Source organism: Pseudonaja textilis, chromosome 16, assembly GCF_049901715.1.
Source record: "Pseudonaja textilis isolate UNSWEBS1 chromosome 16, rPseTex1.2, whole genome shotgun sequence".
In the NCBI taxonomy this organism is placed as follows: Eukaryota; Metazoa; Chordata; class Lepidosauria; order Squamata; family Elapidae; genus Pseudonaja; species Pseudonaja textilis.
Window position 1 is genome coordinate 2,019,733 of NC_142005.1, and position 15,130 is coordinate 2,034,862.

At 46.3% G+C, this 15,130-nt stretch overlaps 1 protein-coding gene across 1 annotated transcript in view; it reads left to right on the top strand.

Annotated features, from left to right (window-relative positions):
- Positions 1-214: 214 nt before the first annotated feature.
- The window catches only part of SART1 (spliceosome associated factor 1, recruiter of U4/U6.U5 tri-snRNP), a 29,161-nt gene continuing 14,245 nt past the window's right edge, over positions 215-15,130 (top strand). The window contains exons 1-5 of the mRNA XM_087913832.1: positions 215-664; positions 6,278-6,335; positions 7,893-7,948; positions 9,606-9,732; positions 13,656-13,761. Of these exons, the coding sequence (XP_087769958.1) occupies positions 304-664; positions 6,278-6,335; positions 7,893-7,948; positions 9,606-9,732; positions 13,656-13,761 (708 nt within the window). The 5' untranslated portion in view covers positions 215-303. The remainder of the gene's footprint in view (positions 665-6,277; positions 6,336-7,892; positions 7,949-9,605; positions 9,733-13,655; positions 13,762-15,130) is intronic.

Below are 15,130 nucleotides of genomic sequence, written 5' to 3' on the forward strand. Positions count from 1 at the left end.
TGACACAGAGAAACAACACAGAAAATAGAGGAGAAATTAGACTAATATCTCATCCTTTCCTAAAGCGGGAATGAAATCCTCCCGCCTGCCCCTAAAGCGCTCAGCGGAGACTACAAGCAGCAAAAGGAGGAACCAAACCTTGCCTAGGAACCCATTGCTGGAGATCAAGAGCGCCGGCGGACGGTTTTCCGCACGGACCGGATGTGAGACTTGCCCCGGAAGTGGACCGCCGGCTGCGAAGAAGTGCCGTTCTGCGCGGCCTCCGAGTTGGATGGGGGGGGGGAGAGCCGCCATTTTCTCGCGATGGGCTCCTCCAAGCGGCACCGCGACCGCAGCGAGGCCTCCGAGGACACCGCGCCGCCCGCGGCCTCCTCTTCCTCGGCGGCCGGCGCCGCCTCCTCCTCCTCCTCCTCCTCGTCCCGCCACCGCGAGCACAAGAAGCACAAGCACCGCGCGGGCGGCGGAGGCGGCAGCGAGCGGCGGAGCAAGCGGAGCCGGAGCCGGGGCGAACGGAGCGGGCGGCGGGGCGGCGGCGGCGGCGATGAGGCCTCTTTCTCCGCCCGGGGCAGCCGCAGCAGCGCCGTCGCCGGGCAGGACGGCGAGACGGGGCGGCGGAGCCAGAGGGAGAAGCGGGACGAGACTCACGAGGGCGCCCAGGCCGCAGGTGCGACGGGGGGGGGGAAGGGGCCGCCTCAGCGTCCTACCTCGCAGGGGTGGCGTGAAGGGGCAAGGAGTCCTCGGCTTAGGACCCCAACTGAGTCCAACGTTCGGACTGTTAAGTGAGACAGTTGTTAAGCGAGCTTTGCCCGTTTTACGACCTTTCCGGCCACTGTTGTTAAGTGAATTGCTGTTGATATGTCAGGAACCTGGTCGTTAAGTGAACCTGGCTCTCCCCTTGACTTTGCTTGTCAGAGGGTTGCAAAAGGGGAAAGAAATCACAGGACCCCGGGGGTCTCTGCAACGGTCATAAGTATGAGTCAGTTGCCAAGTGCCCGGATTTGATCACATGACCGTAGGGACACTACAAAGGTTGCAACTATGAGGACAGGTTGTAAGTTGTCATTTTTCAGCGCATGTGCAACTTTCAACAGTTGTAACTTGAGGATTACCTATGTCTGCATAAATGGCCAAAAGTGAGCCCCAAATCTGTTGTTAACCGAGGCAGTTGTTAAGTGAATTTTGCTCCATTTTGCAACCTTTCTGGCTACAGTTGCCAAAGTGAATCACTGCAGTCGTTAAGTTGACAATATGGCTATTAAGTGAATCTGGTTTCTTCATTGGCTTTGCTTGTCATGAGGTCGCCAAAGGGAATCTCAATACCCCGTCACTACAGCCGTCATAAATACGAGTCAGCTGCCAAATGGCTGGATTTTGATCACCTGACCGTGGAGATGCTGCAATGGTTTTAAGTGAAGAGATTAGACTGGCCCCCCGCTCTGACGCTCTTCCGGTAGGCGCTGAAGACCTGGTTCTGCCAGCGGGCCGGGGGAACCCATCAAAGGGATCTTGTGGGATCTGCTGTCGTCGGGGCAGAGGGGGTGGGTGGGAGTTGGGGGTGATTTATTTACTTACTTTCCAGATTTTATTCTATTGTACTTTATTAATTTATTTGACCCTTTGGGTTAGTTTTTATTTTAAATATGGTTTTACATTCTGTGAGCCACCTTGAGTCACGGGGTGAATAGGCGGCAATATAAATTCAGATAGATAGATAGATAGATAGATAGATAGATAGATAGATAGATAGATAGATAATGAAAGAGAAGATGATAGATTAGATAGATAATGAAAGAGAAGATGATAGATTAGATAGATAATGAAAGAGAAGATAGATAATAGATTATCTAATCTTTTATTATCTATCTTCTCTTTCATTATATCTATCATCTCTTTTATTATCTATCTTCTCTTTATCTAAATAGAGAGACAGACAGACAGACAGACAGACAAGATAGATAAGATAGATAAGAAAGATAGGAGAGGATAGGATAGGATAGGCTGACTCGAAAAAATGCATAGGAGGCATGGAGAAAGCTCTTGGTGTACTGTGTAAGTGAAAGTGCTTTAGCTGTAACACTTAGCTGGGCCAAGAGGCCATTCTCCTGATCTCTTGTTTGGACTATTATAATGTGCTCTACCTGGGGCTGCCCTTGAAGAGTATCCCGGAGCTTCAGCTCGCTCAAACTGCAGCATCCTGCAATAGCTTTGGGCCAATCCAAACTGGCACATTTGTCACTCCTTTTGAGGGAGCTGCATTGGTTGCCAGTTTGCTTCTGGTACAACGCAAGGTGCTGATGACCCCTTTTGAAGCCCTTAAGTGGCTTGAGGCCAGGTTACTTGACAAACCGCCTCTCCTCGAGCGTGGAAGGCAGGATGTATTGCGGGTCTCATCTATTAAGGAGACACATCTGGTAGGACAAGAAAAAGGGCCTTGGCAATGGCTTCCTCCCTGTGGCCCATCACTCCCCCAGAGATGTGCATTAGATTAGATTAACAGAGTTGAAAGGGACCTTGTAGGTCATCTAGTCCAACCCCCCCCAAGCAGGAGAACCTACATCATTTCTGACAGGTGGCACAGTCCGGTCTCCCCTTAAAAGCCTCCAGTAATGAAGCTCCCACAACTTCCGAAGGCAACTTCTGTTCCATGGGTTGATGGTTCTCCCTGTCAGGAAATTCCTCCTTATTTCCAGGTTGAATCTCTCCTTGTTCAGTTTCCACCCATTATTTCTTGTCTGGCCTTCAGGGGCTTTGGAAAATAGCTTGACCCCCCCCCCCCCTTCCTCTCTGTGGCAGCCCCTCAAATACTACTATCTACAATACAATGCGACAATACGCTACTATCATGTTACCCTCCAGTCCTTCTTTTCACTAGAGTAACCACCACCTGAAGACCAGGCTCTATCAGCAGGCTTACACACAGATACACACACACACACACGATCGATACAGAGCCGATCAACTGGCTTGCTTGACTGTAAATGTTGCCACTATTGGGTAGAAGAGGCAGCTGAGTTTGGATGTGGGGGTTAAGCGTGGCTTTTTATTGTTGTACATTGCTTAGAGTCATCATACGTGAATCGGGTGGCCATATAAATTGGTTTAGTGTATAAATCACCATTGATCATCCCAGAGTGTACAGGTAATCCTCAACTTACAGCTGTTCATTTAGTGGCCGTTCCAAGCTACAACAAGTGAGAAAAGTGAGTTATGACCGTTTTCCCACACTTAATGACCATTGCAGCATCCCCAGGGTCTTGAGATCAAAATTCAGACCTTTGGCAACTGACTCATACTTATGACAGTTGCGGTATCAGCAAACTCGATGGGGAAGCCAGATTCACTTAACAACCGGGTTACTAACGTTACTAACCTAACGGCTGCAGTCATTCACTCAGGAACTGCGGCCAAGAACCGTCATGAAAGGGGATGAGGAGTTTATTTCACAAATGTTCCGTTTAGCAGCAGAAATTTTGGGCTCAATTGCAGTTGTGAGTCCTGTATGAATGTAAATACTTCCTGTATTTCCTTCGGGTCCCAGTTCACACCAGAGGCTTAATCTTAAACTTGGCTTAGCCCTGCAGCATCAGTTCATTCACATATTATGCAAGGCCTGAATTGCCCAATTTACTCTCCAAGGACGGGTTTGAGTTCCCACCACAGATTGAGTTGCAGGCTTTCCAAGCTTGATTTATGTGTGCAAATCAATCCTCATTCCCATTGAAAGCAGCCGAGTCGTCTTTCTCCAACTACTTGCTGAAGCCTCACTTTTCAAGGTGCTGATGCTCATGAATTATTGACCAGGATGTAAGTGCCTGGCACTTCTTGAAAGCTTCTAGTGATGAAGCTCCCACAACTTCTGTTCCTGGGGTTGATTGTTCTCCCTGTCAGGAAATTCCTCCTTACTTCCAGGCTGAATCTCCCCTTGATCAGTTTCCATCCATTGCTCCTTCGGGTGCCTTGGAGAATACCTTGACCCCCTCCTCCTCTCTGGGGCAGCCCCTCAAATATTGGAAGGCTGCTCTCCTGTCTCCCCTGGTCCTTCTCTTCCCTAGACTAGCCAGGCCCAGTTCCTGCAACCGTTCTTCTAAAGGCAGCTTAATCTGGAGCAAGGGTCCCTAATCTTAGCAACTTCAAGACTTGTGGACTTCAACACCGCTGGAGAATTGTGGGAGTTGAATTCCACAAGTCTTAAAGTTGTCAAGTTTGGGGACCTCTGATCTGGAGCTCAACATGATGATGATCTGTAAATATTCCAGGACGTTAACACATAGTCTTCAATTTACAACAGTTCATTTAGGGACTGTTCAAAGTTACAACAGGAATTTTGAAAAAAAGGTGATTTATGAGCGTTTTTCACAAGACGGTTGCAGCATCCCCATGGTCACGTGATCAGAATTTGGACGCTTGGCAACTGGCATGTACTTACGATGGCTGGAGGGTCCTGGGGTCACGCGATTCCCTTCTGCGACCTTCTGACAACTCAGGGAAACCGGATTCACTTAATGGCCGTTTCACTAGCTTTACAGCTGCAGTTAATTCGCTTCACCGCTGTGGCAAGGAAGGTCGCAACATGGGGAGAACTCACTTTGCTTACCAGCAGGAATTTGGGGCTTAATTTGTGGTCGTAAGTCGAGGACTGTCTGCACTTGTCTCTGTGGTACATACTATATTATATTAAATTGCCTCCAGAAATAGTGGCTCCAACACTGGATGCTTTTAAGAAGGGTCTACAGTCAGTCACTTACCTAAAATGGTATAGATTCTCCTGCTTGAGTAAGGGTCTGGACTAGAACGGGGGTTGCCAACCGTTGGCCCGGGGGCCACTGGTGGTCCGCGAGAAAATTTTGGTGCTCCGCAGAGAAATGTCCCCCCCCCCCCAAAGCAATTAATCCAGGCTGCGTGGGAACACAAGGCTGCTCCACCCACATGGCCCACAGGAACACAAGGCTTGCGTTGCGTGCATTGTGAACAACATGAGGTAGTGAGGGGAGGGGGGGAAATGGCAGGGAGGGGGGACTCGCCCCACTCACCCCACGCACCTCGCCTGGCCACCGGGCTGCTTCTTTCTTCTGCTGCTTTTGGCTGCACACAAGGAAAGCAGCAAAAGTCTTTCTTTCTCTCACCCAAACTCCGCCAGAAATGAGTCTTTGGGACCCTGCAAGGCCTCTCCTGCTCCAAGAGGCTGCGCCGGCAAAGACTCCTTTCTGGCGGAGTTTGGAGGAGAGAAAGAAAGACTTCTGCAGCTTCTGCTGCTTTCCTTGCATGGAGCCCAAAGTCTCTCCTCTCTCCCCCCGAGAACGGAGCTGGAGACGTTATCCTGTGATCCCAAATAAAGAACGATCGATCGGTAGGAACACGGGTTGGGGGAATTTTCCTGCAGACTTTTGTGGGGATTTTCCCACGGTCTCTGCAGACACCAACGTCAGCAAGCCACCATCACTCAAAATTCATATTAGTGGTCTGCGGGATTTAACATTATGAGTTTGGTGGTCCCTGAAGTCCAAAAGGTTGGCGACCCCTGGACTAGATGACCTCCAAGGTCCCTTCCAGCTCATCGTATTCTAATTCTGAAAAAAAAAATATGTTTTTGCATTAAAAATGATGACGACAAATATTCATCATCTCCCATGAGCCAAATCCTATAATGGGAACGTGGTTTTAAGTCCTGATGGTGAATCTGTGCTCAAAGGAAGAAAAGTATGTCCCTCGGGGTGGGCAGCTATGGCCCCTTTACGACTGACTAGTGGACTTCAACTCCCAGAATTCCCAAGCCAGACATGTCCACGGGTTGTAAAGCCCCCACCCCCCACCCCGCCCCTGGTTTTTGGGAGGGCCCTGTTTTCATTCCCAAGTTTGCCTTTGTCAGCTTAAAGCATTCAGTGCTGCGAAAATTCCAGCATATACTGCAAGATCTAAATTGACAGCAGAAGTGGATTTGAGGGAATCCGTGCTGAATTGATAATAAATAAATTAAACTGCGGAAGAGGGTGCTGAAGGGAGAATATTCGTAGCCTTTAAAACTGAATATTCCAATTGCATTGTGAGTCCTCAGGTGGGACACCTGTTTCAGAACGATTTCCCTGGTGGCTGTATCTGAGGCGCCAACGAAACATTTTGTGTTTCTCTTCCGACTCAACCATTCTCAAAACTCCCCAAAGAGCTGAAACCTGACCGTTTGGATATTAAGCGGTGCAAAAAGCCCCATGAGGTAGTTCCCAACTGACAGTGTTTCCTGGGTGCTGACTAATTGCTCTCCCTGTTTTCTTTCCCCAACTAGCTGCTAGCTCCAAGTCTTCCTCCGGAGGAGACGCTTCCCTCAGCATTGAGGAGACAAAGTGAGTGAATTAAATTCGTTGGGAAACTGGCACTCCACCCAGGTTTATATCTCGCACAGCCCTCTTGTAGCTAATCCTCTGCAAGCTTGCAGGGATCAGGCTGCAGAAAATCCACGTGGCGGCCTTCAGGAATGGGCTGGCCTGGAATGAGGTTGGTTGGCGATGAGAGGAAGAGAGGAGAAGGGGGTAGAGGCTGCTTGTGTGCACTTGGGAAAAGCAGCGGTCGCGAAACAAAAAACACTTCCCACCCACCCCAAGCTCGATCCATTTTTTCCTGAAAGGCCGTAAGAATAGCCTTGGATTTTCCCACAGAAATCTGTTAATTCAAAAAAAATAATAATAATAGTCAGACTAGCTCCTTTAGTCACCTTGAGATCTAGAAGAAGTTCTGTTCCAGGAGAAGAGGAGATTCGCAGCTCAAGGTGGAATTGTGGGGTCCTTGGTGCTCTCTGAGCTTGATGGTTTCCTTGCAGGCATTTCTTGACCCAGGTAGATAACATCATCCGTGCCAGAAGTGGGTGGAATTGATAGGTGCGGGGAGGACTTTGGGGGGTTCCTTGGTGCTCTCTGAACCTGGCTGTTTTCTTGCAGACCCAACTAGGGAACATCATCCGTGCTAGAAGGGTCTGCAGAGGAGAAGAGGGGGAGGACTATGGGGGTCCTTGGTGCCCTCTGAGCTTGGTGGTTTCTTGCAGACGTTTCATGACCCAACTAGGGAACATCATCAGGGTTAAAAGGGAGGGAATTTGCTTATATACAAGTTATTGGTGAGAGTGTTCTTGGTGGTTGCTTGATTAAGTGATTGTTTGCTGTTTGCCCGAGTTAGTAGTTCCTTCGGTGGGGGGTACTGCACACAGGCAAGGTCACCATGCTATAAAATCTACGCTGAGACCTAGAACGTGTTTCTCAGAAGAGCAAGAAAGACGACAAAGGGACTGGAGACCAAACCGTAGGATGAAAGGTTGAGGGAGCTTGGTATGTCTAGTCAAGGTAAGAGGAGGATCGGAGCAACCCGATAGCCGTCTTCCAGTCTTTGAGGGGCTTTCAGAGAGAAGGAGGGCGTGATTTATTCTCCGAAGCACCTGAGAGTAAGACAAGAAGCAAAGGGTGGAATCTTTATCAGAGGAAGATCCAACCTTTCCCAGGAGAAATTTCCTGACACTGAGAACAATCCATCAATGGAACAGCTTCCATCCAGAAGTTGTGCGTACGCCATCACTGGAGGCTTTGAAGAATTAGCTTGGACAACCATTTGACTGGGGTGGTATAAGTCTCGTGCTTTGAGCAGGGGGTTGGACTAGAAGACCTCTGGGGTCCCTTCCAGCCCTCGAATCCTATGTTCTACTGTTTACTGTTCGATCTTCACAGATGAAACGCCACTCCCTCCTAGCACTTGATGGGGTTACCTAGTTGGGAAATGGAACGTTTCCAAGAAAGCAACCCAGCTCGGGAATCACCAGGAACCCCACAGAGATCCTGTTGCGTGGTTCAACAACATGTACACAAATTTACGTGCATTTTGTTGCTTTTTTTTCCCCTCTCTCTTTCTCTCGATAGTAAACTTCGAGCCAAACTTGGGTTGAAGCCTCTGGAGATCAACACAGTCAAAAAAGGTATGTTCAAGTTGGCTTTCCTTCTTTTCTGTCTTTTGTCTTTTGGTTCATTTGTCTTTTACTTAGGTTCTTCAGACGTCTGTGACAAATTCTGCGTTATTTTATCTAACCCCAAATGGAGTGTCACTGATTTTTTTTTTTACTGCGTGGTAGCAAAAGTGTTTCCTGGGGTATTTTCTCTGCTTCTCCAGCAGCTATTTATCAAGTTTTTCCTCACTAAACTGGCAACAATTTGGGGTCTGGGATGGCTCACTGCATCCTGCTTTCAGTTTTTTTTTCCTTGTAAAATTAGTCAAGGCCTTCTAGAATTGCCAATATTCCCCCTTTTAACCACCTGCTTCAAATGTCTATGAAGATTCTCAGTCGTCCAGGTCTTGTTTGTCCCAGAGGTGATTTTTTTTTTTCAAGAGACAACTGAACTGTCTGGTTTTCCTTGAAGATGCGACCATGAGAAGTGACCATCCAGTCAGAGCTTGAAGAAGCTTCTTGGATGAGAAGCAAAATGTCTTCAAAGAAAAACCAGGAAGTCCAGTTGACTCTTGAAAAAGAAAGCACCTTTGGGACTCCTGCTTTAAAGTAGGATGGCAAGGAAGAATTGATTGCTTATTCTACCCTATAAGTGTTGAACCCGATGATTCTTGACAAATGTCTCTTTTGTTTTATGTACACTTGAGAGCATTTGCACCAAAGACAAATACCTTGTGTGTCCAATCACACTTGACCAATAAAAAAATCTATTCTATTCTAAGAAAAAGCAAGGAAGAAAATCCCTTGGCAGAAGGTTGGAGTACCCCATATCCGGTTTTCTGTTAGATGCGCACCTCACCTCTTTGCCTCGTGGCGTAGGATACGAGCTGAGCTCACAGAGCAACTGTCAGATCCCTAAAGTGATACTGCCATTCAATTGGGAGAAGGGGGGGCTCTTGAATTCGATTCATTACTATTGCCTGTGGCAACTGCTATTTTATAACTTGTATCCTAGTGCCGGAAAGCCCAGAGATTTTCTCATCTCTTGGAGAATGTATAAGGGGGGAGGGCCGCGTGGGTTTGTTTGACTTTGAAAGCCGACAGAAGACGGCCACGGGGATGCCTGTGTCAGGGCTTTGGTAGTTACCGTCATTTAAATCATGAGTCCCTAGCTGAATTTTCAAAACTTAAAAGAAGATTTATTAGGAGTAAACATGGCTGCACTGCCAGGTTGTAGCCGACTCTGGGGCACATCATTCATTGTCACCCTTGACCCTGGTTTTCCCCCACCCTCTGGGTGTATCGTAATTCATATTCTTCAACCAGACACAGAGTCCTCAGTCATGCTCTTAAAATTATAGTTTGTGTTGACCACGTTTTGGACTTGATTGCTATGCTGGCTGGAGAATTCTGGGAGTTGAAGTCCACAGAGAATTCTGGGAGTTGAAGTCCCTGGTTTTCCCCCTCCCCCTGGGCGTATCGTAATTCATATTCTTCAACCAGACACAGAGTCATCAGTCATGCTCTTAAAATTATAGTTTGTGTTGACCACGTTTTGGACTTGATTGCTGTGCTGGCTGGAGAATTCTGGGAGTTGAAGTCCACAAGTCTTAAAAGTTGCCCAGTTTGGAGACTTCTCATCTAAGAGCAAAACCTTGGTCTGCCTATTGTCTTCTCTTCCCCCCTGCAGAGACTGGCAGCAAAGAGGACCCGGTGGCTGCAGAGGTCATCAATCCGATCGCCCTCAGGCAGCGAGAGGAGATCCGGGAGAAATTGGCAGCCGCCAAGGAGAAGCGGCTCTTAAATCAGAAACTTGGGTACCCTTTTGACTCTTCGCTATTTTGACTTCTGAAATAAATTGCAGGCAGTCCTCGACTTAACGGCCACAATCGAGCCCACAGTTGATGCTGCTAAGTGAGACATTCGTCAAGCGAGTTTTGCCCCATTTTACGGCCTTTCTCGCCCTGGTTGTTAAGTGAATCACTGCAGTTGTTAAATCAGTCACGCGGTTGTTTAAGTGAATCTGGCTTCCTCATGGACTTTGCTGATCAGTGGTTCGCAAAGTGACCCTGGGACATATCGTCATAAATATGAGTTGGTTGCCAAGCGCCTGAATTTTGATCAGGTGACCATGGGGATGCTGCAGTGGTCATAAGTGTGAAAAACAGTCCAGAGTCACTTTTTTCAGTGCCGTTGTCACTTTGAACAGTTGTTTAACTGTTGTAAGTCAAGGATTGCCTGCGTTTGGCTTTATTTATTTATATATGTGTGCGTTTGGCTTACTATATAGTTTGTTTATATCTATCTGTCTATCTATCCATCCATCCATCCATCCATCCATCCATCCATCCATCTTATCTATCTATCTATCTATCAATCAAACTATATAGTAAGCCATACATACATACATACATATTACAAAATATTATATAAATAATAGTAAATAATATACGTATATAATAAACTAATATTTAGATTTCAGCAAGTAGACCACAACCTACTTCTTAGTAAGCTAGAAAAAGGTGGAATAGATAGCAGCACCACTAGATGAACTCACAACTGGCTGACAAACTGTACTCAATGAGTAGTCCTTAATGGGTCTAAGTCTACATGGAGGGAAGGAAGCAGTTGGGGTGCCACAAGGTTCTGTCTTAGGCCCAGGACTCTTCAGTATCTTCATTAACGACTTAGATGAAGGAATAGAAGGGGAACTTACCAAATTTGCAGATAATACTAAGCTGGCAGGAATAGCCAACACCCTAGAAGATAGGCTCAAGATCCAGATGGATTTTGACAGACTAGAACACTGGGCCATATCTAACAAAATAAAATTCAATGTAGACAAAAAAGTAAAGTCTTATACTTAGACAAGAAAAACCAAAAGTACACCTATGCTAAATATGAGCCAGCAGTGTGCAGCAGCAGCCAAAAAAGCCAAATTGTATGAACAGAGGGATACAATCAAGATCAAAGGAAGTACTAATACCACTCTATAAAGCCTTAGTAAGGCCACACCTAGAGTACTGCATCCAGTTTTGTTCACCACATTATAAAAAAGATGTTGAGACTTTAGAAAAAGTACAGAGAAGAGCAACCAGGATGATTAGGGGACTGGAGGCTAAAATATACAACTGGGCTTGGCTAGTCTAGTAAAGAGAAGGACCAGGGGAGACATGATAGCGGTCTTCCAATATTAGAGGGGCTGCCCCCAAGAGGAAGGGGTCAAGCTATTTTCCAGAGCACCCAAAGGCCAGACAAGGAATAATGGATGGAAACTGAACAAGGAGAGATTCAACCTTGAAATAAGGAGAAACTTTCTGACAGTAAGAACAATCAACCAATGGAACAGAAGCTGCCCTTGGAAGTTGTGGGAGCGCCATCCCTGGAGGCTTTCAAGAAGAGATTGGACTGCCATTTGTCAGAAATGGTGTAGGGTCTCCCGCTTGGGTGGGGAGTTGGACTAGATGACCTACCAGGTCCCTTCCAACTCTGATTATCTGTTAAATCTGTGTGTGTGTGTGTGTGTGTGTGTGTGTGTGTGTGTGTGTGTGTGTGTGTATATATATATATATATATATATATATATATATATATATATATATATATATATATATATATATATATATTTGTTTTCTGAGGTTCTCGCGGGTATTCGTATGTGGATCTTTGGTTGTTCGGGTTTTCTCCCGCGTAAGATTTGAAGTATCTAGGCAACGTTTCGATGAAGTCTCATTCATCATCTTCAGGCTTCTGTCTTCAGCTCTGTGCTTCTCAGCTCTGTGCTTCTCACTCTGAGAAGCACAGAGCTGAAGACAGAAGCCTGAAGATGATGAATGAGACTTCATCGAAATCATCTGATTCTGCCGAAACGTTGCTACAACTTTAAAAGCACAATTATAATGACGTGGGAAAATATCCGAACAAAGCTGAATACCATTCATGTAAGTACCCGCGAAAACTTAAGAAAATAAATATATGTATGTATGTATGTAAAGTTTTCGCGGGTACTTACATGTCTGGTATTCAGCTTTGTTCAGGTATTTTCCCCATATCATTATAGTTGTGCTTTTAAAGTTATAGCAACGTTTCGGCAGAATCTCATCTGCCATCATCAGGCTTCTGTATTGTGTTTGTCTGGGTGCATAGTTCAGTCTTTATGTGTGTCTTGTCTGCCAGGCAACTATGCACCCTGACTAAAGTACTGACAGCCAACGGCTTCCACAAAAGCAAATCACCGGCTTGATCCACAAAACACACTGAGACATAATGGAGACCTAGAAGATGAACAGACCTATGGAACAGCTGTCCTGCCCTACATAAGAGGTACTACAGACAAAATTAGTAAGATACTACACAGACATCACATCAAGACTGCCTTCAAAACAGACAGAAAAATAGCAGCCATCCTAGGAAACCCCAAAGATAAAATTGACCTGGAAAACCAAGGTATATATGAAATCCCCTGTGCATCATGCCCTGCCACATACATTGCGGAGACCAATAGAAGAATAAGTACCCGCCTGGATGAACACAAAAATGCAGTAAAAAAGCTGGAACACACTTCCTCACTAGTCCAACACATGAAAGCCACAGGTCATAGCATTGACTTCAATGGCACCCAAACCCTAGCCACTATAGAAAACCCCAGCCACAGAATTATCAGAGAAGCCATAGAGATTGAAAAAAGATTCCACCAGACTGTCAATCATTTGGAAGCCTGCACTCACAAACAAAAAAATCTCCACACCACAAGCCAGGCAAACACCTGGGCACAAATAGACCCACCCACCCCGATACCTCCAGCTCAAACACACCCCAACCAGGCACCCAGATGAAACCTAGCTTCCTAATAAATGATAGCCGTCCATTTACTCGGAGCCAAGCTGCACTAAAAGCCTCCAATACAGGAACACAATGTTACCAGCCAACCAAGACAAAAAAAGCCACAAAACAGACAGAAGATATTCGAAACACCAATCAAGCAGAACACAGCAAACTCCAAGACCAACAAACACAGACCAAGACTCCCAACCAATCAGGGTGAAGAAAAAACCATTCTGGAACAGCAGTAGCCTAGTCCAAAATTTAAAACAGAAATGGCTGTGAAAGTCTGATCCACAGACGAACACAATACAGAAGCCTGATGATGGCAGATGAGATTCTGCTGAAATGTTGCTACAACTTTAAAAGCACAACTACAATGACGTGGGGAAATACCCGAACAAAGCTGAATCCCCCCCCCCACACACGTACACATACATACATATATACATACATACATACATACATACATACATACATACATACACACATACATATTGCAATCTATTCTAAAAATATTAGTTCCAGATATGCTTGTAAAAGAAGAAACAGACATCTCTCCAGAACTAAAATTATATTTATTATACTTATTAAGCTTTCATCAGCGTCTGCTGACATCCGTCAGAGTATTAAGCTACTGTTACAGAGATTTATACCATTCTATATCATTGCATGGGTAATAGGCCTCCACCTCTAATTAATCCTATTTTTGCTTCAGTCATGTTGGTCAAAGGAGGCTTATCTTTTGTCATCGTTTCCTCCTTTGTCCCAGGCTGGGTCTGACAAGGGAGGAAACAACAACAAAAGATATATATGTTGTTTCTTATCCAGATCTGTTTTCTTAAATTCTGTCTTCCCTGGGCATCTCTGTGTCAGGAGCAGAACTTTCCATAAGCGGCTAGTATTTCTCTGTCTTTAGGAAAATCAAATCGCTGGGTGAAGATGACCCCTGGCTGGACGATACGGCGGCCTGGATTGAGAGAAGCCGGAAGCTGCAGGTGGAGAAAGAGATGGCAGAGAAGAGGGTCAGTGTTGGTGGCCTTTTAAATCCCTGGAGGTTTTCAAGAAAAGATTGGAGGACCGTGTGGGTTCTCCTGCCTTGAGCAGGGGGTTGGACTAGAAGACCTCCAAGGTCCCTCCCAGTCCTAGGATTCTATGATTCTATGGCAAGGGTCTCTCTCCAACCTTGGCCACTTTAAGACTTGTGGACTTCCCCTCCCAGAATTCTGGGAGTGGAAGTCCACAAGTCTTAAAGTGGCCATGGTTGGAGACCCCTGTTCCATAGTGTCTACCATCAGTTTTGAAGTTTAGTGTCCTTCAGGAGTGTCACTTTTTGCCATTCCTGAGGAATTGACAGCTTTAAGGCTGGTGGACTTCAACTCCCAGAATTCCTCCTCTTCCAGCTCAGGAATTCTGGGAGTTGAAGTCCACACGTGTTAAACTTGCCAAGTTTGAAGACCCTTGTAATAGATGATAGATATATAGATGATAGATTGATTGATAGATAGGTAAATAGGTAGGTACGGAGAGAGGGGGGGAATGGATGGATGGATGGATGGATGGATGGATGGACAGATGGATGGATAGATAGGTAGATAGATAGATAGATGATAGATAGATAGTTTAATAGATAGATAGATAGATAGATAGATAGATAGATAGATAGATAGATAGATATACTGTAGATCAGGGGTCTTCAAACTGGACAGCTTGAAGACTTGTGGACTTCAACTCCCAGAATTCCTCCTCCTCCAGTCATGTTAGCTCAGGAATTCTGGGAGTTGAAGTCCACAAGTCTTCAACTTGCCAAGTTTGAAGAGCCTTGTTCTACGCTTTAGATGGGGTGCGGAACCCAGAATGAGTCCGCTCTCTGCCCCAGGACCGAGAATTGCATATCTACAGGTAATAGCAGTAGCCATAGCGCTTAGACTTATATGCCGCTTCACGGTGCTTTCCAGCCCTCTCTAAGCAGTTTACAGAGGCAGCCTATTTGCCCCCAACAATCTGGGTCCTCATTTTACCCACCTCGGAAGGACGGAAAGCTTGAGTCAACCTGGAACCTGGTGAGATTCAATCTGCCAAATTGCAGTCAGCCGGCAGGCAGCAGAAGTAGCCTGCAGCACCGCTGTCATGCCCCAGTTAGAATCTGATTCTGAGGGAGAGGTGGAACAGCTGACAGGGAGTGGGGCTCCGGTGGCTGTGGAGGAAACTGAGGAAGGGCATTCAGAGGAAGACCCAGGCCCATCCCCTCTTCTTTATCCTCGAGCACGCAGGGAGGAACAGAGAAGGGAGCAACGTGGCTTATGGGAGAGGAAAAGGCCCTGATGCCCTTCATGGGCTGCAGCTTAAAAAGGCAAATTGCGCATCGCAAAGTTGCTGGAAGCAAAGCGTGCA